Source organism: Alosa sapidissima, chromosome 9, assembly GCF_018492685.1.
Source record: "Alosa sapidissima isolate fAloSap1 chromosome 9, fAloSap1.pri, whole genome shotgun sequence".
NCBI classification, from domain to species: Eukaryota; Metazoa; Chordata; class Actinopteri; order Clupeiformes; family Clupeidae; genus Alosa; species Alosa sapidissima.
Genome location: NC_055965.1, coordinates 28710208 through 28732082, shown reverse-complemented (window position 1 = coordinate 28732082; position 21875 = coordinate 28710208). Strand labels below are relative to the sequence as shown.

The following is a 21875-nucleotide window of genomic DNA, read 5'->3' as shown; positions in this document are numbered from 1 at the left end:
GTGAGATCAGCTATTTAACATTGTGACATTCTCCCGAGAGAAGTCATTATATAAATAACTTAATGGTATAGCCTGATATGAAAATCATAAAAGACAAATTCACAACACACAATAATACAATGTTCAAATGTTTATTTCACCAATGTCAAGAATATATTGAAAACATGTACAAATGTAGATACAGCCTAGTTGTACACTGAAAATATTTAATGTTCTTAAAATATATATAATCATAGATAGAATGACATGAAAAAGAGGAATGTAGCCTATTACTAGACGTAATTGTAAAAACAACAACATAAATATATACAACATATAACAACATATCAGCACATGGAAGTATGGAAAAAAAACTCAAAAACTTTAAAAAAAAAGGAATGACAGAAGATAGATACAGAGTGTTGTAAATGATTTTGAATGTGATGTATATGCAGAGTGCTGTAAGTGATTTTGAATGTGATGTATATGCAGAGTGCTGTAAGTGATTTTGAATGTGATGTATATGCAGAGTGTTGTAAATGATTTTGAATGTGATGCATATGCAGAGTGCTGTAAGTGATTTCATGAATTATTTCTTATGTGATGTAAGGGGTGGAGTTGACCACTGTTGACCACTGGCCTGGCAAAGAGCTACTTGAGTATCTCACAAGAACGATGATTTATTGCCTTACATGACTGTCCTCAGCACAGAGTTTGGATCTTCTTTATCTGTGAGAGCAGCTTGACTTCTGCCTCTCCTAGTTTATTCTCACTGATGTTTAGCTCTCTCAGGTTGGAGGCTGGGTTTCCACTCAAGGCAGAAGCCAGAAGCTCACAGCCTTTCCTTGTGATGCCACAGGCTACCAACCTGCAAAGGGATACACAGCATGATATAAAATACAGTAATATACTGTATGCCATTTTATTTTATGATATATCATATACATGACATCCTCATACATTGACCTTCATGAGATTACATTATCAGGACAGCATAATGTATCATATTGTATCGTAATGTCATGACATATCATGTATATTTCTGTCATTAGTGTAATTTATTGAAGAAGTGGGACCCAAGTGAGAGTGCTGTGGGTAGAACATAGTTGTGATTAGGCCGCAGTATGTAATCACTGTCAGGACATAGAACATTGTATTGAATAGTATTGTATCGCATCATCCATGTCATACCATCACATCATCAAATCACATCAACATCTTACACTATCACATCAGCGTAACACATCATATCCCATAGGATCAATTTCAGTGCACATGCCATAATTACCCACATCTTTGTGCTTCTGAAGTATTAAGATCAGTATATTAATTGTCCATTTCATTACCTCAGTGTCTGTAGACGGCAGTTTGGACTTCTTAGCCCAGAGGAGAGGTGTTCAACTCCAGAGTCTTCCAAGGGATTTTTACTCAGATCCAGCTCTCTCAGGGGGGAGTGTGCTGCTTGCAGGATTGAAGCCAAGGATTTATAGGAGGCCACTGTCAGATTACATTCGGCAAGACTGAAAAGACAGGAGCATATTTTAAGAGAAACAAAATAGATATACAGAAATAGACAGAGATATATTTCCCTTCAACACCCTGAAATAGCTGCATGCAGCGATGTGAAGGGGCGAAACAGCTCAGCAGGCCAGAGGCTGCTAGTTGCCTTCTTGCATAAGTAATTTACCATAGCAACCCATGAGAACACACAGACCTCAGTGACTCCAGTTTGCAGTGTTGACTCTGGAGCCCTCTGAAGAGTATCTCCTCAGACTTCTGCAGGTTATTGTGACTCAGGTCCAGCTCTCTCAGGTGGGAGTGGGCAGACTCAAGAGCTGAGGCCACCACCTCACAACACTTCTCTGTGAGTTTACAGCCAGACAGCCTGTCAAGCACATGAGAGTGATAATGTTGTTGACAACTAAGATGTGTAGGCTATGCTTTACTTCTATCAGGATTCAATAAAAGTTTAGTTTCAATTTACCTGTGGGTGACTGCCCATGGAAACAGAAAAAAAGAAGGGTCCAGACCAACATCTCAATTGAGAATTAGTCTGTTATTAGCCAAGATACTAATATTACAGACTACTTTAACCAGGAATGTTGCACTGAAATCCCATCCAATTTGGATCATTCTACTTTTATGTTACATACATAAGCATAAGTATATAAACTCTTTTGATCCCGTGAGAGAAATTTGGTCTCTGCATTTATCCCAATCCGTGAATTAGTGAAACACACTCAGCACACAGTGAACACACAGTGAGGTGAAGCACACACTAATCCTGATGCAGTGAGCTGCCTGCTACAGCGGCGCTCGGGGAGCAGTGAGGGGTTAGGTGCCTTGCTCAAGGGCACTTCAGCCGTTCCTACTGGTTGGGGTTCCAAACTGGCAACCCTCCGGTTACAAGTCCGAAGTGCTAACCAGTAGGCCACGGCTGCCCTACATTAACAGCAATCTACTGCCCAATACATATTTGGACCCAAATAACAGTCCTGCATGGTATGTGATGTGATTATGAACTTACAGAGCCTTTTTGCAACACTGCACAGCTGGAATCAGTCTTCTCCGACCCTCATCTGATGCCTTGTATTTCTTCAAATCCAACTCATCCAGAGGATCTTTTGCCATCAGCAGCACGTTGGCCAAAGCCGAGCAGTGAGCAAGTTTGAGCTTTTGTACAGCACCTCTCTCTGATTTTAAATAAGATTGGACATCTTCATGCACAGACGAATCATGCATTTCCACCAGACAATGGAGGAGGTTGATCCATCGATTTGGGGAGATGTTTGGTCTCTTCAACTCCTTCAGATTTCGAATAGTTTTCTTGACACTTTCAGGGTTGTTCTCTGTGCGTGTCAGAAGAAGGCCTTTTAAGAGCTTTTGATTGGAATCCAGGGAGATGCCGTGTAGAAAGCGCACAAACAGATCAAGGTGCCCACTCTTGCTCTCTAAGGCTCTGTTCACTGCACCCTTGAGTAGCTCATCTAGTGACATATCTTTCAGTGAGATCTTGGATTTCCTTTGGAGAAAATGTTTCAGCCCCTCCTCAGTCTTGTTGATATAACATGCAAACACATACAGGGCAGCAAGACACTCCTGGACGGTCACATGCACAAAAGTGTACATTTTCCCAAAACTTAAAGATTCTCCTTTGAGGACATCAGTGCAGAGTCCAGAGCGCACCAGGACATCATTTACATCAAGGCCACATTCCTTTACCTCCTCCTCTGAAAACATAAAGTTTCCCTTCAAAAGATGCCTGAAGGCAAGGTGAGACAACTTCATTATGACATCTTTTTGTGATTCCAATGCATTTTGGCTTTCTTGGCTGCTCCTAGCTTGATATTTTTGCTTGCTTCTGGTAGTCTGGATCAGCAAAAACTGCACAAACATCTCAGTCAGAGTTGTTGGGGGTCTCTCACTGGTCCCCTCTTCCAGGATCTGCTGAAGAACAGTGGCTGCAATCCAACAGAAAACAGGCAGGCGACACATGATGCTGAGGCTTCTCGATGACTTAATGTGGGCAAGGATTCTTGTGGCTTTACCCTCATCACTGATTCTCTGTCTGAAATACTCTTCCTTCTTTGTGTCACTGAAACCCTGTACTTCTGTTACTCTGCTGATGTACTTGGGAGGAATTTGTTCACTTGCAACTGGTCGTGATGTTATCCAGAGGTGGGCAGATGGGAGCAGAGAGCCCTGAATAAGGCTTGTTATAAGTGTGTCCACTGTGGCTACCTCTGATACATCAGAGAGCATCCGGTTTTCCTGGAAATTCAATGGGAAACTGCTCTCGTCCAAAGCAAAACAAATGAATAAAATCTGACAGTCTTTGAGTTTAGAAAAGGCCTTCATCTTTTTTAGCTCAGGGTGGAATTTCAGCAGGAGTTGGTGGAGACTGTACTGAGAGTCTTTGATCCTATTCAGCCATCGGAAAGGAAGCAAAAACACAAAGTCTAGGTCTTCATTGGCTTTCCCATCTGCCCAGTCAATAATGAACTTCTGAACAAAGACTGTCTTTCCTATGCAAGCCACACCTTTCGTAAGCACAGTTCGGATGGGTCCCTTCTGTCCGTGTAAAGGATTGAAGATGTCTTTGCAGTCGATTGATGACTCTTCAAAGCCTGGAGCTCTGGATGCTGACTCTACCTGCAAAACCTCATGTTCCTGATTCAAACCTTCACTCTCTCCCTCTGTGACATAGAGGTCTATGTAAATACTCTTGTGAGGTGTCTGGGTGGCTGGAGTCAACACACATTCCCGTATGTTTTCTAACTGCCTCTTGAGATTGTCCTTGTTGTTTACTGAAACTTCCTTCAGGATGTCATCATCTGATGGGTGGAGACAAATAGCTGGTTTCATGGCATAACATTTAACAATAAATGTATTATTTGAGATTCTCTTTCAGTCGTGTTCACTCAATGTTAACCAATTGTGACAACTTTGACCAGAACCAGCCCAATCCAATCCCCCATCGGATGTCCTGACCTCTTCAATCTCGGTGACGATGTACTTCTTTGCCTCTGACTCTGAGCCGGAAGCAGCTAGTATCGTCACCCCATCTAAGACTCTCTGAGAAGGTTCTCAACGTCAAGGACCTCACTGAGCTGACCTCATTGCATGGCCTACTCAGCCAGGCTCAGGGCTGTACACCTATAGCTGAACCTCTCCAACCTCCCCGACAGTGTCTTCTCCTTCTTGATGCTCCAGTCTCCCCTAAAACAGAGGACAGGACATCGCCACACTGAGATGCTGCAGCTCCGCAGTTACATCTCACAGATGCTTTAACGCATGTGAGCGCATATGCACACAACGATGCACAGCGTGGAGAATGCACGCTCCACCTCCTCAAACTCAGCATGATGATGCCACAGCAGGAATGCAGGGGGGGTACTCGGCTAGGGGATATTATCAATACTACGCATGTCTATGTACAGTATGGTCTATGATTGCTCGCCTTGTTTGACTATGCGTTGGTGAATTACTTGGATGTGGTATAGGTGTTCCCATTGGATAATGTCAAATAATCTCGACTGAAAGAGAATTAATGGTTATGAATGAGAACACAAGATGTTAACCTTTTCCTCAATGACTCCTGATTCTGGCCAATCGATCACTTTAGAATGTTGTAAGAGGACAAATATTTCAACAGACACGGTCTTATCATAAGGCATGCAAAAATTCCCCCATAAAGAGATCAGTGATTGAAGACTGGTTCAGGTCGGTGATGTCACCAAAAGTGGATCTTCCATTGATTAATGTCTCGTGTTCTCCCTTAGAGGACCATTTGTTAATAACAGAAGCTCAAGACTGTTTGTCCTTTTATTAAATTAAGTTCAGCCAACTGTTTTCATAAACATACTTTACGCTGATCTTACCCATTGCTTTGCTCACAGTCAGTGAAGTCTGATCAGTTAGCTGGTGTCTACAGAAGAGGAAAGGAAACAGAAAGCTATGAGAATGAGGTCAACCTGTGATAACTGCAGTGGGCACAACCATCACTGAAGGGAAAATATTACATATTTAAAACCTTTTAAACAGCACCTAAAACAAGCACAACAAACAGATGTCTGAAAATAAGTCAAACTCTTGTAAGCAAGTAAAAATTATCTCACGAAAAAAGGGCTAGGTAAGTCTCTTAATACAAAAACAATAACTACATGTTTTATCTTAATATAAGATGAATAAGACATGGTAGATTTTTGTAGTGTAGCAACTGAAATCAGTACTCATCAATTAATCACACTTTACACCAATGTGAGCTATTAACAACATAATTTAAAAGTTGCCATTGTACTTAATAGGGAGAAGATATTTGAGAAGAAAGACATATGAAGACCAAGATGAAAAGGTGGATTGATGTCTATTCAACTATAAAGTGCAGACTAAAGTCTATTCTACTGTAAACTAAGCCTCACCTAGAGTCACTTGAGTCCCTGGGCAACTCAGGAGCTTCCAACCGAAATCGCTTTGGACTGAACTCATGGCTGGAGACAGGAGACTTTGCTCTGTGTTTCTTCTGTGGCCTGGAAATGTCAAACACAAATAGTTTGTTGTAATAATAATTAAAACAACAAGACAATGTTTGGAGTATGAGGGGTGAAAGTATGAATAATTTGTAGATTAAAATGAATTTGATGCGTTCAAAGTGTTGCCAATTATTTTATTCACTCATTCACACACACGCACTTATGCACGTTTCACTCACTTTCGATCACCGCTGAAGTTGGGAGGCTCAAAGATGGACCCTTCACTCTTTACAAACACAGGGCTGGTTACAGGAGACACTGATCTGTCTCTCTCTGGGCTGCAAATACAAGAGAAAAATACACAGGCAAATAGTTTAATTCCATGGGGCCGACAGATGTAAAGACTGCTCAAATTCACATGAAGATTAATAACAGTCATTAATTCACTTCACACACACACACACACACTCTTATGCACTTCTCACTTACTTTAGATCACCACTGAAGTTTGGAGGCTCAAAGATGGAACCCTCCCTCTTCATAGAAACATGGCTGGTTACAGGACTGTCTTCCTCTGGGCTGCAAATACAAAAGACAAATAAACAGGCAACTATTGATCTTACAAAGTGAACACCCAAACACTTTAGAATCACTGCTAGCACGCCTGTCTTTCAACCTCAAGCTGCAGGTTTTGCCAGTTTTTCATACAAGCAAAAACAGTTTATTACAGCTGTGTAAAACATCTCAATCCTTTTCTCAATCAGCTTATACAACAGCAAAAAACATCTTAGATCCATTGCAGAAGACCTACTGTATGTTATAACAAATGTTTCAGCCAGTAGATTTTGACCTCTGCGGGAGTTTTTTTTTAGTTCTATCCTACAATACAAACAGATACACATACAAACAGACTTTTTTTATGAGTGTCTGCATTCCTTTTTTCACTCACTTTACACAAGGTGGGTCATTGCTGAAGTTGGGAGGCTCAAAGATGGAGCCCTCACTCTTCATAAGCACATGGCTGGTTACAGTAGACACCGATCTGTAAATACAAGAACAAAATACATAGGCACACACTGCAGATTAACTCTATGGGGCCGACAGATGCAAAGACTGTTCAAATTCACATAAAGTTGAATAACAGTCACTCATTCACGCATGCGCACACACACACACACACACACACACACACACACACACACACACACACACACACACAGTTATTTCTCTGTGACTATTCCGTACGTTCATCTGCCTTGCTGTTTTATTTTCAATCTCCCCTGGTACTCAAGACTATCAAATGGCTTTTAAAATTTGTTTGTAAACAATAGCATAATGTAGCCAGGCTACACAGTTATATAGCGAGTATATAGTGAGTATCTGGCTACAACTTAAGCTAATACACTTACTGAAACAAAAGCAAGTCACAAACTCATAACTCCACATTACGGTTTTATTTACAGTAGGATATGTACAAAGAGAAATAGAAACCGACTGTATTGCTCACATGAGAATTTGAGCTGCAACTTGCCCTGTCTCGACTTCACCTGCCAATGCTTAACGTTAACGCACTTGAAACACTTCCTCTCCGATCGTGACATATGCTGTCAATCAAAGAGTCCAGCCACTATGACGGTTCCTCCAATCATCATACAAAAGTTCAGCATCCGTGCCATCCCACTGCCCCATTGAAAGTCCAGTGAAGCCCGAGTGTCTATGAGGTTTTTGATGGATTCTGTCGTCATAGCAATGTATTAGGTGTGCAAAATCACGATAGATGGCCGGCAAAACCTTATTAGCCTACTGAACAAACTAGCCATGAAGTTGAACACTTTTTTAGCAATATCTATTTGGAGTAGTAGGCTAATATAATACAGTATTATTTTATGCAATTTTTACCGTGATATTTTAGGAGGCTGAGCTTCCCCTGTAGTCTTAGAACAATCGCCTCTGACACAAACACACACACACACACACTTATGCACTTTTCACTCACTTTAAATCAGCGCTGAAGTTGGGAGGCTCAAAGATGGAGCCCTCACTCTTCATAGAAACATTGCTGGTTGCAGGAGACACCGGTCTGTTTTTCTTTGGGCTGGAAATACCAGAGAAAAAGGTCTACTAGTTCTCTAGAACTCTGAATGACATTCTGATGTTTTGATGTTAATATTCACAAGAATGTGCAGTGTAGACTTCCTGTAACAAATGCTGTAACTTGTCCAGAATAATTTCCATATAATCTGGTTTAAAAGTAGTCAGCGATTTCTGACATTGATTTATTCACTTTTACCACATTCAGGAAAATATCTCCTCACAATCTGCTAGCTCTCCATTCTGTGAGTAAAATAAGGTCTTTGTACACAGCCCTACATACACCTGTCCCCCAAACATTAGAATACAATTTTGGTGAGTTCACTCTCTGGTGTTTTTTGGTGGTTAGTCCAAATATCAATGACGGTACCGGTAGCTATTCTATACCAGCTGTATAATCAATTTGATGACATTATCAATAAGCGACATAGCAGCAACATCATTTTCACCTGGGAATGCACTGTGGTTCAGCAGAAGCATCGCTCTTTGAAGGCACAGACTGGGAGGATTCGGGATTTGGCACGTGCGGATGAGGGCCTTCCTTTTTGCTCTGTCTGAGCTGGCTCATGATGGATGAAACATTCTGAAAATATGCAAAAAATATGCTTTTAATGCATTAGCCAGCTGGTGGTTTTCATGTTAACATGTTAAACATTTAGTGTGAGTTAGGAGTCAAGTCAAGTCAAGTATTTATTTTTTGCCATTTGCTCAGGCACAATGTACAGGCGCATTGGAATGCTTGTGCAGATCACTCAGTCATGTATAAAAAGACACTCATTTTCATTCACTCAATTAAAAATACACTACTAAAAAGCAATACAATTAATACAATTAATAAATACAAAGTGCACTAGTGCCAGCTTATCCCCCTAGGGATTACACAGCAAGATGAAGTAGGTGTGTGAGTGAGTGTGTGCGTGTGTGCGTAACCGCATGTGTCCCAGTGTGTCAAGTCCGCGTCTGAGGTGGGACAGGGTATTTTAAACCAGATACTGTACAATGTCCTTAGCCAGCAGTCTGGTGGCTGCTGGGTAGAAGCTATTGTGAAAACGTGTTGTATTTGCCCTTATGCTCTCTGGTCTATGATGTCTCAGCACTCAGTACTCCTAGAATAACAAGCATTAAGTAAAAGCATCAATTGACCAATGGAATTAAAAAAGTAATAAATGAATTAAATTAAATAAATTAAAAAAGAAAAGAAAAAAAAACGAAAAAAATTGATTTAGTAAGTTATAGAACAGGGGCTGTATTCACAAAGCATTTTATCTTACTGCTAGAAGTACTCCTAAATTGCACTAAAAGTTTTTAGCTAGGAGTTTTCTCTTAAAACCTCTTCACAAGGCCTTTCAGACCTACTCTTATGGAAAAGTAACAACTCTTAAGATAAGAGCTCCGTTGCTATGGTTGACATCATTACTCATGCACAAGCTTGATTGGCTAATGACCACCGTGATGATTGTGACGCGGAAATGAAGCTAAAAACCTCCTCTACAATGATACATCATTGGGTGCTGCAAAGGATGGGAGAGATGAATGAATGAATAAATAAATGAAGACAAAGCAAATAGCCTAGTAATAGAATACACTACGGATTGATGCAATAGGCTATATTTGCAACATGTTTAAATGATGACACGTTTGCAAAGAGGAGAATCACAAGTAGGCTAATATGACAACTAACTTCTCGCAGATTTAGAGATTTAGAGGTTTTGTTAAATATTCAGATATAAAAAGAGATGCACAAAACTTAAAACACTTTAGATCAGTTTGTTTTACTGTGATAAAGTCTTTGTCTCCTAACATACAGGGTGGTCCTTATATGGGGTAAAAAAAAAAATTGGAAATGTTTAACTCTCACCCTCTAAATGTGTTAGGATATCAATAAAAACACACTGTGCAAACATTTTAATTGTTCCCACAATATCTAGAGGTCGCTCAAGGCCCTTGAATATTTCCGGAATCGCTAATTTTTGCAGAAATTGTACCATTTAAGAACACAAAAAAATAAAATAAAATGCACAATAATGTTTAATAACACAGGCACTGTGGTAGTGTGGTAAACAACATACAACATCAAAATCATAGAAAGAAAGAAAGAAACAAACAAACAAACAAACCAAAATCACTTGTCATGCTTGTATGACGTAATGACAGAATGTTGAACTCTACTATAGTATAGTATCATCATATTGTACAGTTGTACACCTGAGACGTCCATTTTCACTCTGGGCCAGAGGAAAGTCTCTATCTTATGGATTCTTGAGATGAATCAGTGCATCCTGAAATGCAATATCAAACAGGTCTCCTAACTGGTCTACAAAGGCCTCGGACTGCTGAGTCTTGGAAGTTCTCTTGGCATTTTTCTTGGCTTCTGCCATTTGTCCTGAAGTGTTTCCAGTTGTTTTATGGCATGATGTTGGGGACGAACAGGAATCCTAGCCTTGTCCTAGAATACCAAGACTTCTTTTATCACCGCTGTTGCACTTTCATGAAGTTTTTTTTTCAATGTTTTATGTGATACCCTTGGGTCTGGCCCTTGAGTCGTGGATCTGCTCGAGGTTTCTTCCTATATGTACAGTATCTTCAATTCTAGGGAGTTTTTCCTCGCCCCTGTTACTCATGGGCTCTCCTTAAATGTTTAACACTCTGTAAAGCGTCATGACACATGAGTAATGTTCTTTAAGTAATTAATGTTCTTTAAGTGAAATTAAATTGATATTGATATTACAACACACATGAAACCTGCTTCTTGGAGGGTAACTTTGTTCCAGTTATTTCAGTCTCTTCTGATCCGAGTAACCATATAGCGGACTTGCTTTGTGTTGCTTCAGCCACTGTCTCAGTGTATATTGTCTACTGTGCTTTATTCACATTGAAGTGTTCTTGCTTTAAAAGACATATCACAACTAAAACAGGAGTTGCTATGAAAATTCCTCACAACACCATATTATTGGGAAATACCGGAATCAGAAGATGAGATCAGCAAATCATCATTGTAAATTTGCATGGACAATATGGAATTCCCATTTTAAGATTCATTAGGTGATGTAGGTAAAACCACCACATGTGGTCACCAATAATCAATACATATTGTCATGTGTACTTGCCAAAACAAGAAATGAAACCTAACACAATGGGTCTTTAAAAATGATTTTGCTACCGTTTTGTGTCTTCCGCTGACAAAATAAATAGTTCGCCACACAGATAGAACTTGACAGTTTCAGGTGTTGCGTGGCAACGTCTTGCTAGCTTACTTTCCCTTTCAATGAAATTCCATTGCAAGCAAACAGACTGGAATGGAACTTTCTGCAGCACTCTGAAGAGCCGTGTAATAAGCAAAATTAACACAGAATTAACAGAGTTGACGATAACAGAGTTGACATTACCATCATTTTGTGGCTTAGCTCCACATCCTAACATCAAACTAGTTACTGCATGTATAAAAACAGAATTGAATGGCTTTTAATCATTTTATTGTTTTTTTTTTAAATTGAGTGAGAGTTTCACTCCAATAACGCAATAACAGAGTTGACGGATAATTAATCTACTGTTGGTGTATCCTCAACATTTTGTAAAATTAATGAGAGAAGAAGCTTAACATATCTCACTGCCTTTCCAAAGTTTACTGTCAGAGGAATTGACATCTCTCTGTGTAGGCATCATGCTTCATATTCTAAGCCTGTGTAGATTTTAAGCAGTTTTATAACAGAGTTAACAGAGTTGACAAGAACTTTGAGACGGACCAAAATTACATATTGTTTTACTTAAATTTTGCATAATACAGAAAAAAGACATTGCATATAACTGATGCTATAACAGTTAGTAAATTAATCTCCAAAAAATATATCATGCTTAGTCAAGTTGAATGCATGACACTGTAGTCGGAGACAGTCAATAATATGGGGAGTAGAAGTAGGCCTAATTTATTTAATATTTTGTGGATAAATTGGGTCTAAATTATAAAGTGATGCTATTGGTGAAAGTGTGTTTTTATTAGCATAATTATTCAAAATTGATTTCATAAAGACTTTTTTAAATTAATAACTAAATCTGTATCATGGAGACAGGAAATGTACCCTGAATTATAGAATGATCCATATATATTTTTATCACAAGAAATATGATAACTAACTTGTAGCACAAAAGAGATCTGGAGGATTTGTTCAATATTGAGATATGGAAAGAGACAAAATCAAGATGCACAAAACTTAAAACACATTAGATCACGTTTTACTATAATAAAGTCTTTGTCTCCTAACCTACAGGTGGCGCCCATGGATAACAAGGTGTAATCACCCCTCCAACCAGAGGTGGGACCAAGTCACTGTTTGGCAAGTCACAAGTAAGTCCCAAGTCTTAGCAGTCAAGTCCAAGTCAAGTCCCAAGTAAATACAGAGAAGGGCAAGTCGAGTCCAAGTCCAAGTCACATCAAAGCCAAGTCGAGTCCAAGTCCAAGTCCCAATCTTTTTCAAGTCCTGAACAAGTCATCAGGTACTCTTCACTTAATAATGCCATTATTAGACTATCGATCATAATTTTAGCACTTCCATCTAATCCACAGTATTTTTTCTATAAATACAGATTAAAATATGTTCAATGTTTCTGTCTTGTAATCTTTTACGACATATGCATGTGCATACCTGTGTAATATACACATGTGCATACCTGAGTAATCTCTACAAAATGGATAGCTACATGACACTCAGCACAGCTGCAAATATATATAATGTTTTTCCAAATTGCGGAGCCCACTGTAAGGACGAGTAATAATTTGACTGATGGTATTTCACTGCGCTAGGCCACAGATTTGCCTGCAAACAATTTATTAGGCTGTCTGCCAGTGGTGACTCATAAGGGAAGCCAAGGTCAACAGTTTTATATTATTTAAAAGATAATAATGACAGTAATTTTGTTTTAAAGTATTCATTTCTTAAGAAATACTAGACATTTGATGCTGTTTATCTAATTTGTAAATGGTGCACGGTCACTTTAAGCCCATTGTGTGCCACTGTCCACACGTTCTCATAATGATCTTTTTTTACCAGCTCCGTTCAAATATAGCCTATGGCTAGTCCACAAACTTGTTTGTGCCACATGTATAGCACAATTTTAACAATGTTAAGCATGATATTAAGTTGGCACAAACAGCTTTCATTCCTTTGGAAAGAGAAGCATGTATGACATGATGCTTGCTTGACATTTTCTGTTTGCAATTAAAAGTGAATTATGAGCCTGGTAGCCAGTAGCCACCTAGCTACAGTAGCTGAGTGGAATGCGTTTCAATCGGCATATCATGTGCTTCATGTAAATAAATTATTGAATACTTCAAGACTCACCAGTTCCATTACACAAGGCAAAGACAACTCTTCATAATATTCTTGTCCACTTTCCAAATCACAGTGAGTGCAGCTATGTCATAGTGACCTGGATCTCATAGTTTATAACAGTATAGTAGGCTAGTGAGAAACGGATAAATTCACAATCTCCTCTAATCTCGTATTTTTTTGCCTCCACGATTTCTTTTTATATGTTTCTTATATTTAAAAGAAGATATCAATCATCATCAACAATGACAAGCCAGCTGGAACCTACTCGTTTTCTCTCCCTCTCGTGCGTGCTTAGATGTGTTCTCAATTAAATGCAGTAGCTTAGCATAAGTTTAAGTTGGATCTTAATGGAGAGGACTCGAAAAGTATCATCTTTATGTAACATGCTGTTGGTGCTTTTTGACAAACGTTCTCTAACAAGAGTGCAAATCAGTTTGCAGTAAAGCTACTAGTGATTGGCTAAATGTTGGTCCTTCCTCTGTCTCTTGGTGCCCTACACACAGTGCGTAACGCGTGTGGGGGTAGTGGCAGTAATCTACTGAACTGTGCTCTGGCCGCTTGTCTCCGCTATTTATTTTTTTTATTTTTTTTTAGTCGCGGGAAAGCGTCTCTGGGTTGACTGGTACACGATCAGGAAATTTAGTTTTTGATTCGAGACATGTCAAGTCATCACAAGTCAAAGAGGCAAAGTCCGAGTCAAGTCTTGAGTGAATAGTATTCAAGTCCAAGTCGAGTCGCAAGTCATGCCGAATTTTATAAAGTCAAGTCTGAAGTCATTAAAATCATGACTCGAGTCTGACTCGAGTCCAAGTCATGTGACTCGAGTCCACATGTCTGCCTCCAACTCATTGGTACAGTGATCAGTTTTTTTGTTGTTGTTGTTAGTAGAGTCCAATTCAAAACCAAACATGGGTTTGCGGTTAAACTGTCAAGCTGCCCTGGCATTAGGCCAACATTGCATAACCACATAAATTAATTCCCGCTCTTATATTAGGAAACACAAACACATCATGGGCCCATATGCCTACCACAATAATAATAATAATAACAGCAATAATAACAATAGCCTAATGATGATAATAATAGGCTAATAATAATATGAAAGCAAAAGTGCCAATGCCCATACTAATAAATTGCTGCTAGATCGGAATAACGTCAAATATGACTGCAGTAGTTATTACAAGATAATAACTCAGATTAGCCTCATCTGCATTGTAGTAGGCCTACGAAAGATATTGCATTGTAATTACGAAAGGCACCTGTTGTTTAGAGACCTACCGTGGCTTCATTTGAAACTGCGACATAGCCTTGGCCTAGCCTAGCCTACTTCTCCGTCATGATTCCTTCCTTGTTTCAATTTTGTCAGGCTCGACTAACATTTGTCTTTATATAACACATAGTGCAACTCACCTTAAAATACGTCGAAATGGTTGATTTCCAAAACGTTTCCTTTACAGTCCTTCCTAAGGCTACACGGGAAGGAGAAAGAAAGCAATGGCCCAGAGATTGTTTGTAAACACTAGCCTGCCGTCACAAGTGAAAAAAGGCGGGGTTCTTCTGGTGGGATGCCTTCCTTTAAAGTTAGCCTACCTCTATCTGAAGTAGGCTAGCCTGCAGCTCTTTTTCACTCAGACGTCTCACAACCAGTGCTTTTTTAAACAGTGGTAAGCCTACACAGACTTTCGCATTTAAAAGTTGTTTTTAAAGTTTCTGTTTTGTTTGCCCTTGCATGTTGATTTCTGTGCCACGAGGCGGTAATTACATTTGATCAGATATGCTAATATTCAACTTTTTGTCATTGAAGAGTACTACGTAGGCCTACAGAGACAAGGAAATACCGTTTGCGTCTAACCAGAAGTGCAAAATGGACTAATGTCAATAATTGGGTATCTCTTTAAGTTCAATGACCTTCCACATTTTATGTCTTCTGATATAGCCTACTTTTTATACGGAAAATGTCAACACTTCCTTGTATGAATTAATTAACATTGTGATTCTTATGGGTAAACATCATATTCACTGTAGTAAATTGAGGAATATGAAACCCTCCTTTCTATGTTTTCTAAATTAATCTTAGTATTTTTTCTTCACTCCAAAATGTTAAGCTTAAGTGTGTCCAACCTTGTGTTAATGTGAATTGTATTATGCTTCTCTTTTCTTCCATAGATATTATATTGCTTCACAAACGACTTCCGTATCTGTCTTTTCTTTGCCCATTCTAGTGTATTATGTAGGCCTAATTAGTTTTGGTATGTCCTTATGAGTTTTCTGTATGTTGAATTTGCATCACTTTTTTAAAAAAAAGTTGAATGTGATAGATACAGTAGGCTATAGACAGGTGGTGCAGTAAACAGTAAGACATAATAGTGCAGTGTAGACAGTAGTGTACAGTTAATAAAGTGGTATGGTCTGTAATATAAATTAAATATAAATATGTGTAAATATAAAATACAGTAACCTTATAAGAACAGAATAGATATACAGTATGATGTAGGCTATGAACAATATGAACAACATGTACAGATACAGTACCCTCCAGAGTTATTGGCTCCTCTGCTAAAGTTGACTAAAAGCCGGTATAAAAACAATCTGTTGGTGATTTATTGTAATCTCACAATGAAAAAATCCAAACCTTGAAGGTGATTTTTTTTTTGAGAAAAAGGAAAATCTCATAAAGAAATGAATAGTTTTAACTAAAACACATTGCTCACAATTATTGGCATCCCTGCTTGCTCCCCGGCGGGCAGAAAGCCCAAGCTATTCATATTTTCTTATTACAAGTTATGTTCATGTGTATTTCATGACATTTTATTGTATTTAATTTTTTAATTTTTAGTGAGAAAAACAACGTTTGGGATCAGATGATTTGGTGGACCCCCTGCAATAACTCTGAGGACCTCAAGGGGGCATGTGAGATCAACAAATGACAGGTCCTGAGGCCTTGGCTGGACACTTGCCAGATGCCAAGTTCCCTGAAAAACACAATGACTGATTAGTCCATAGCCCATAATCCTTGCCCATCTGAAGTGAAATAAAATACCTGTTGTAGATATCTGACAGGTTTTTTGGTGCAGTTCCATTTAGTGATTTATAAACAAGCTGCAGTGCAGTAATGTGAGCTCTTAAAAAAGACAGTTAGAAAGAAGTAGAAATTAACAACAGACCACTGCAACATAGACTACACAAGATATAGTGTGCTCGTCTATGTTTTTGAGATTCTAAAATGATGATTTAGTTATTGTTTTAATGCTTACTACAAATGAAAAAAATGAATACACCAAGGATTTTAAGAGTGACCATAGCTTAGATAGTGTAAGAATAGACTACATTAATTTATTGGCCTCTCATTGAATTCAAACCAAGCAGCGCGGTAACTCTCCTTATCTCTAAAGCCCATTGAGTGAAAAAGCCTGCAGGAGGCACTATTTCCCTCCTCCACGAAACAGTACACGGGATACCCCTTCTCAAACAGCATCTCTGAGAAGCGTGACACCAGCGTCCTCGCGTATCCTCTCCGCCGGTACTCCGGTAAGGTGTAGAGCAGTCCCAGCGCGGAGTGTGGATACAGCAACACCCAGGACACGGGGCTTCCTGCTGCCGAACCGTCCTCCGGTATGACACACAGGCTGGGAAGGTGCGCGATGTACCTCAGCACAGAGTTGTAGCTGTCGGCATCGCCGCCGTACTTCCAATTGCTGTTGACGAGCTCTGCGTGTTGCGGCCGGAGTGGCTGGATCAGACAACCAGGAGGACTAACAGGAGAGAACAGACTAAATTTAGGAGAGTGCATTATTTAGGAGAGTAAATTTATCTGAGAGACACTTGTGAGGTATGCTTATGTGATGTCATTACCTTATATCTAATTATAGCCCACTACTATACTGTCATTGGCCCCAAGCTATGGCTCCTAGGCCTATTGATGATGATGATGATGACGATGACGAAGATGACGATGACGACGATGATGATGATGATAATATCAATAAATTAAACAAAAGGTAACATTGATTCTCCTGAAAGTTGGGTAAGGTAACATTGATTCTCCTGAAAGTTGGGTTTGCCAGTATGTTACATGACATTACATTACATTTGTCTGACACATTTTTAACCAAATCGACTTACAACATGGTCGACAGTTTAAAGCCTTTTTAACAATTCTCTCAACAATAAAGGTAAACACTGAGGTAACCATTGAGTTGGTGGGTGAACGGGAGGTGTGATTGTGAGCTAACCTCTCATGAGCTCTGAGCTGAGTGGGACTCCCGAGGCTCAGCACGCGCATCACCCCCTGTGTCCGTGAGGGAACCTGGTGCTGATCCATGAGGGCTTTTACAGCGTCCAGATAATTCAGGTCAACGCCTGTCATGGAGTGAATATGAACACACTGATACAATGCATGTGTGTGCATACATAGTACATGCATATAGAAGACCTATACACTTAGAGATATGTAATGCAAACAATTTGCATGTTCCTATGCTGTAGCCTATACAACCACCCAAGCATGTCCACTGAAGCAGGTTTAGCTTTTGATCATCATTAAACATTGTTTCAAAATCATCATACATATATTCAAATAGGTCTGTGCTATATCATATTTCATATGGTATATCCCAATCATTCTTGTATATCATAAGAAGTTTTCATATCTCAATATTGACAATATTGCATATTAATGTTTTTGTATGGCTTTGCGTGATTGTCCAATATGATGTGTTTTCATATTATAACAACATTTTACAGTTGTATCATGTTTCATATCACCATTTCTCCTCAGTTCAGATTTTATAATATTTATACAATCTGTACTGAAGAGAAATTGTGAATTGTATCATGTTTCATATCACCATTTCTCCTCAGTATATATATTTTTTTGCTACAGTATATCACTCAGCCCTATATTTAAGTCATGTGACATACCTAAGGACCAAGAGTCAATCAATCAACCTGTGAACTACACAAAATGCTAATGCTAAAAGGTAATCTGGGTTAATGATTTATTTATCAATCTATGTAAATGTATTTTGTTAATCTGGGTTAATGATTTATTTATTAATCTATTTAAATTGATTTGTTTATTTCCCTTCATCATTCGTATTCTAATGTACCTGCCAGCAGGGTGTACATGCCCCAGTCCAGCAGCCCTGGAGTGTCCAGTAGCCTCCTCAGGCTGTCCTGGTCTCTGGAGAACATGCTGTGGATGTTGAAGTCCCCCTCACGGTCGCGTGTGCCCTGTGTGGAGGACAGGCCGTAAGAGTGTTTGGACAGATGATTTAAATCGATGTGCAATGTGTGGAAGACAAGCCGTAAGAGTGTTTGGACAGATGATTTAAATTGATGTGCAATGTGTGGAAGACAGGCCGTAAGAGTGTTTGGACAGATGTTTTAAATTGATGTGCCCTGTGTGGAAGACAGGCCGTAAGATTATTTAAATCGATGTGCCCTGTGTGGAGGACAGGCTGTAAGAGTGTTTGGACAGATGTCTTAAATCGATGTGACAATTGATTTGATTAGACTGTAGCTTCTGTGACTTCAATTATTTCTGGGAATTATGAACGTGAGATTGTATTGAATGGCTATTGTTTGTGGAATAAAAATGTAGATATATTTATGTCAGCATACCTAAGTGGGTCTGAGTTTGTAACTGAATGCTGAAGGTACATTGAAAGTTGATGGCAAGGGGAATTATAATAATTATTATTATATTGAACAATGGCTGTCGCATAGAGAATACGGTGCAGTAAGTTATCATGTTGTGTCCAAGTGTGGGCTAGTTTTAAAGACTGAGTGGAGGTTGTGTGTATGCTGCGGGCTGAACTCTGAGGTAGCACAGACCTTTATCTTTGGCTTGCACACTATGGCACTGAAGTCAGGCCAGGCGTCAACAACCACTTCCAGGTTCTGTGGTTTGCCTCTGTTGATGTTGAATACACAGCCGTACACCTGTAGACCAATAAATTAGCTGCTTGACACTTGAACACTTAACAAGTGAATACTTCCCTGAAATGCCTAAACATACCAGCTACTATGTGGAACTATTAACGACAGTGGCTCGGCAGAGTTCCCTCGAACTTTATATAATCTGTCAAAGAGACAATTTATCATGTAGAAGTCGTAAACTACTTCGGTGTTTCAACAGATTACCTTAATGCATGACTGATTAAAGAGCATTTCAAATAAAATATAGTACGTTGTCTAACACATTTTGAAACCTGTCTGAGTTACTTTAGTGTAGTGAACAGAGCTACAAACCTTCAGGGATTCTGGAAAATGTAGTTTCAGAGCCTGCTCCGCCTCCATTATCTCGCTGGGGTTCAACTCTCTCATACTGCAGGGTGGGGTTGTGCTGTGTGCGTCACCAGGCAAAAATAACAGTGCTGAAGAAAAACATGTACACACAGGCACAGACATGTAGACAAACACACACATGTGCCCGCACACACACACACACACACAGTACAACACGCACACACTCAAACACACACACACACACACATAAAACAGTCAGGGAAATCTAGACTCACCCTAGCGGCGGCAAATTAATTTGCTCAGCCTGTACGTCTAGTATCAACGGATAACGACAGTCCTGCGACGGTGAACAACAAGGAAGGTGGCTATGGCAAACGAAGAGCGGTTGTTTGAATCGGCGTTGGCGTCAACTTTGGAGAAGTTGGACCTGTGCTTTTCTTTGAAAGTTGTGCAACACAATGCACTTAAGTCATTCCTTTCGAAGAAGGATGTATTTGCCATTTTGCCAACCAGATACGGATATGGTCGTAGCGCTGGCCTATTGCATGCCTAAGCAGTTTGAAAGACAATTCTCTGCCCGCCCCTTGGATTAAGCGAGGTGAATGGTTCGATGCCAGACTATACCTTTCAATGATATAGGATGGCCCGCCAGGCTAGTCGACCGGAACACAAGATTCAGGAAGTTTGTGTGTATACCTCTTAGCACTTGTCGTGGACTAGTTCGAATCACACTGTAGAAAAGCAGCCACTTTTTTGACAATACGTATATAATGCACCCGATAGTTTTTCTCCCTCTTTGTAAATGGCCAACAAGCAGAGGAAATGATTTCCTGTTCTAGTGTTGTCCACTGGGACATAAGAAAAAAAAATAAAACAGCCAAGGTCCTGCTCTACACTCCTCCCACCACACACACAAAAACAACCAACACAACCAAAGGCAGACGTTCAGTGAAGCAATTTATAAGCATAATATAGGCCAAATAGGAGAAGTTCGCTCCGTCAGAACGCTAAGAGATGGTAACCTGTTAGTGGTTTGTCAAGACAGTGATCAGAGAATGGGATTGATGAAATTTAAAACGTTACTGGGGAAAAGTGTTAAAGCCCAAGACTGGGAAGAAAGGGGTAAAATAATGGCGGTGATATCTGGAGTATCGACAGACTTGTCAGAAGAAGACATTAAAAGCAATGTTAAACGAGTTCGAGTCAGCAAAGTCAAGCGTTTGCAAGTACTTAGGAATGGAAGTAAAGGACCAAGTTTGTCTGTCTTGTTAGTGTTGGATGAGGTTAAGATGCCTGAACGAATCATGATTGGGTATGTAAGTTATATGACGAGGACTTACATCCCCCCACCAACTAGATGCTTTAAATGTCAGCGATATGGACATATTTCTTCTGCGTGCAAATCAAAACCCAGATGTGCTAAATGTGGAGGCGAACATGAATATGGTAAATGTGCGGAAGGAACGAAAATCAAGTGCTGTAATTGCGGAGGTGAACATAGTGCGGCCTACAAAGGGTGCGAAATGCATAAAAGAGCAGTTCAAGTGCAAAATGTTAAGGTAAAAGAGATCATTACTTATGCTGAAGCCATTAAAAAGGTTGACAAAGAAAACCAAGCAAAATCAAGGGTTAAAGTAGGCCCCTTTAGATTTAACCCCTAGTCAAGCTCAAACGACCCAGAAATGTTGTAAGGTAACTGAAGATACTTTAATTGTGGATAAGAAAAGTTTCATTGCTTTTATGGTGGAAGTGGTTAACTGTTCAGCCCAAGTGGCAAGTAGAATTAAAATAATTAAAAGAGCAGCAGAAAAGTATCTAGAGATTCATGATTTGTCAGTTGACTCTATTCATAACATGGTATTAGGAATTTCTGATAGCCAGGTACCAGGTGGCAGTTCGTAATGAGTCTATCAATTTTACAGTGGAACGCCAGAAGTTTAATTGCTAATGGTCAGGAACTTAAAAACTTTATTGAGGAATTAGATATTAAACCCAACATTATCTGTATACAGGAAACCTGGTTAAAATCATCACTTGATTTCATAATATATGGATATACAGCAGTACGTAAAGACAGGGATACTGCAGGAGGTGGAGTGGCCACATTTATTCAGCAGGGGATTAATTACAGAGCTTTAAATGCAGATAAAGAGGTTGAAACAGTCCTGGTTGAGATCTGGGTAGGTAAAACTAAGATTCAAATCGTCAACTTTTATAACCCTTGTAAAAGAATCCTGAGAGAAATGCTAGACAATAT

The 21875-nt window shown here is 39.4% G+C and overlaps 4 protein-coding genes and 1 long non-coding RNA gene across 12 annotated transcripts in view; 2 read left to right on the top strand and 3 right to left on the bottom strand.

Annotated features, from left to right (window-relative positions):
• The window catches only part of LOC121719384 (NACHT, LRR and PYD domains-containing protein 3-like), a 289755-nt gene that overhangs the window by 104541 nt on the left and 163339 nt on the right, over positions 1–21875 (bottom strand). The window lies entirely within an intron of this gene.
• Positions 1–21875, top strand: part of LOC121719397 (NACHT, LRR and PYD domains-containing protein 12-like) — a 220791-nt gene that overhangs the window by 129899 nt on the left and 69017 nt on the right. The gene's annotated exons all lie outside the window — the stretch shown is intronic.
• Positions 119–14909, bottom strand: LOC121719412 (NLR family CARD domain-containing protein 3-like). The gene is made up of 12 exons (XM_042105019.1): positions 14780–14909; positions 8492–8625; positions 7948–8046; positions 6901–6993; positions 6441–6530; positions 6191–6289; positions 5901–6008; positions 5361–5407; positions 2507–4313; positions 1694–1864; positions 1326–1499; positions 119–847 (listed from the first exon to the last, which is right to left on the bottom strand). Exons 2-12 carry the CDS (start codon positions 8608–8610, stop codon positions 682–684), a joined length of 2973 nt encoding a protein of 990 aa, XP_041960953.1. The 5' UTR covers positions 8611–8625; positions 14780–14909; the 3' UTR covers positions 119–681.
• On the top strand, positions 14910–18988 carry LOC121719686. Of its 4 annotated transcripts, none has more exons than XR_006034292.1 (5): positions 14910–15033; positions 15174–15255; positions 16206–17367; positions 17542–18348; positions 18488–18988. It is a non-coding gene; the product is annotated as an uncharacterized LOC121719686 (long non-coding RNA). The 4 variants fall into 4 exon arrangements; XR_006034294.1 differs by having other exon boundaries at positions 18485–18988; XR_006034295.1 differs by having other exon boundaries at positions 17399–18348.
• On the bottom strand, positions 16164–20412 carry si:ch73-106k19.2 (glycine N-acyltransferase-like protein 3). Of its 4 annotated transcripts, none has more exons than XM_042105296.1 (6): positions 20315–20412; positions 19622–19746; positions 19205–19312; positions 18478–18601; positions 17602–17728; positions 16164–17121 (listed from the first exon to the last, which is right to left on the bottom strand). In XM_042105296.1, exons 2-6 carry the CDS (start codon positions 19694–19696, stop codon positions 16698–16700), a joined length of 858 nt encoding a protein of 285 aa, XP_041961230.1. In that variant the 5' UTR covers positions 19697–19746; positions 20315–20412; the 3' UTR covers positions 16164–16697. The 4 variants fall into 4 exon arrangements, with proteins under 4 accessions (XP_041961230.1, XP_041961231.1, XP_041961232.1 ...); XM_042105297.1 differs by lacking the exon at positions 20315–20412 and adding an exon at positions 19894–19950; XM_042105298.1 differs by lacking the exon at positions 20315–20412 and adding an exon at positions 19894–19947 and having other exon boundaries at positions 19622–19715.

Excerpts from the sequence above, each read along its gene's own strand:
- LOC121719412 (XM_042105019.1), bottom strand. The coding sequence starts at position 8,610 with ATGAGCCAGCTCAGACAGAGCAAAAAGGAAGGCCCTCATCCGCACGTG. Across the intron at positions 6,994-7,947 it reads AACTTCAGCGCTGATTTAAA|ATCGGTGTCTACTGTAACCA; the intron begins GTGAGTGAAAAG and ends TTGTATTTACAG. Across the intron at positions 5,408-5,900 it reads AGGGACTCAAGTGACTCTAG|ACACCAGCTAACTGATCAGA; the intron begins GTGAGGCTTAGT and ends CCTCTTCTGTAG.
- si:ch73-106k19.2 (XM_042105294.1), bottom strand. The coding sequence starts at position 19,798 with ATGTGTGTGTTTGTCTACATGTCTGTGCCTGTGTGTACATGTTTTTCT. Across the intron at positions 18,602-19,204 it reads TGTGCAAGCCAAAGATAAAG|GGCACACGCGACCGTGAGGG; the intron begins GTCTGTGCTACC and ends TCCTCCACACAG. Across the intron at positions 17,122-17,601 it reads CAGCTCAGAGCTCATGAGAG|TCCTCCTGGTTGTCTGATCC; the intron begins GTTAGCTCACAA and ends CTCTCCTGTTAG.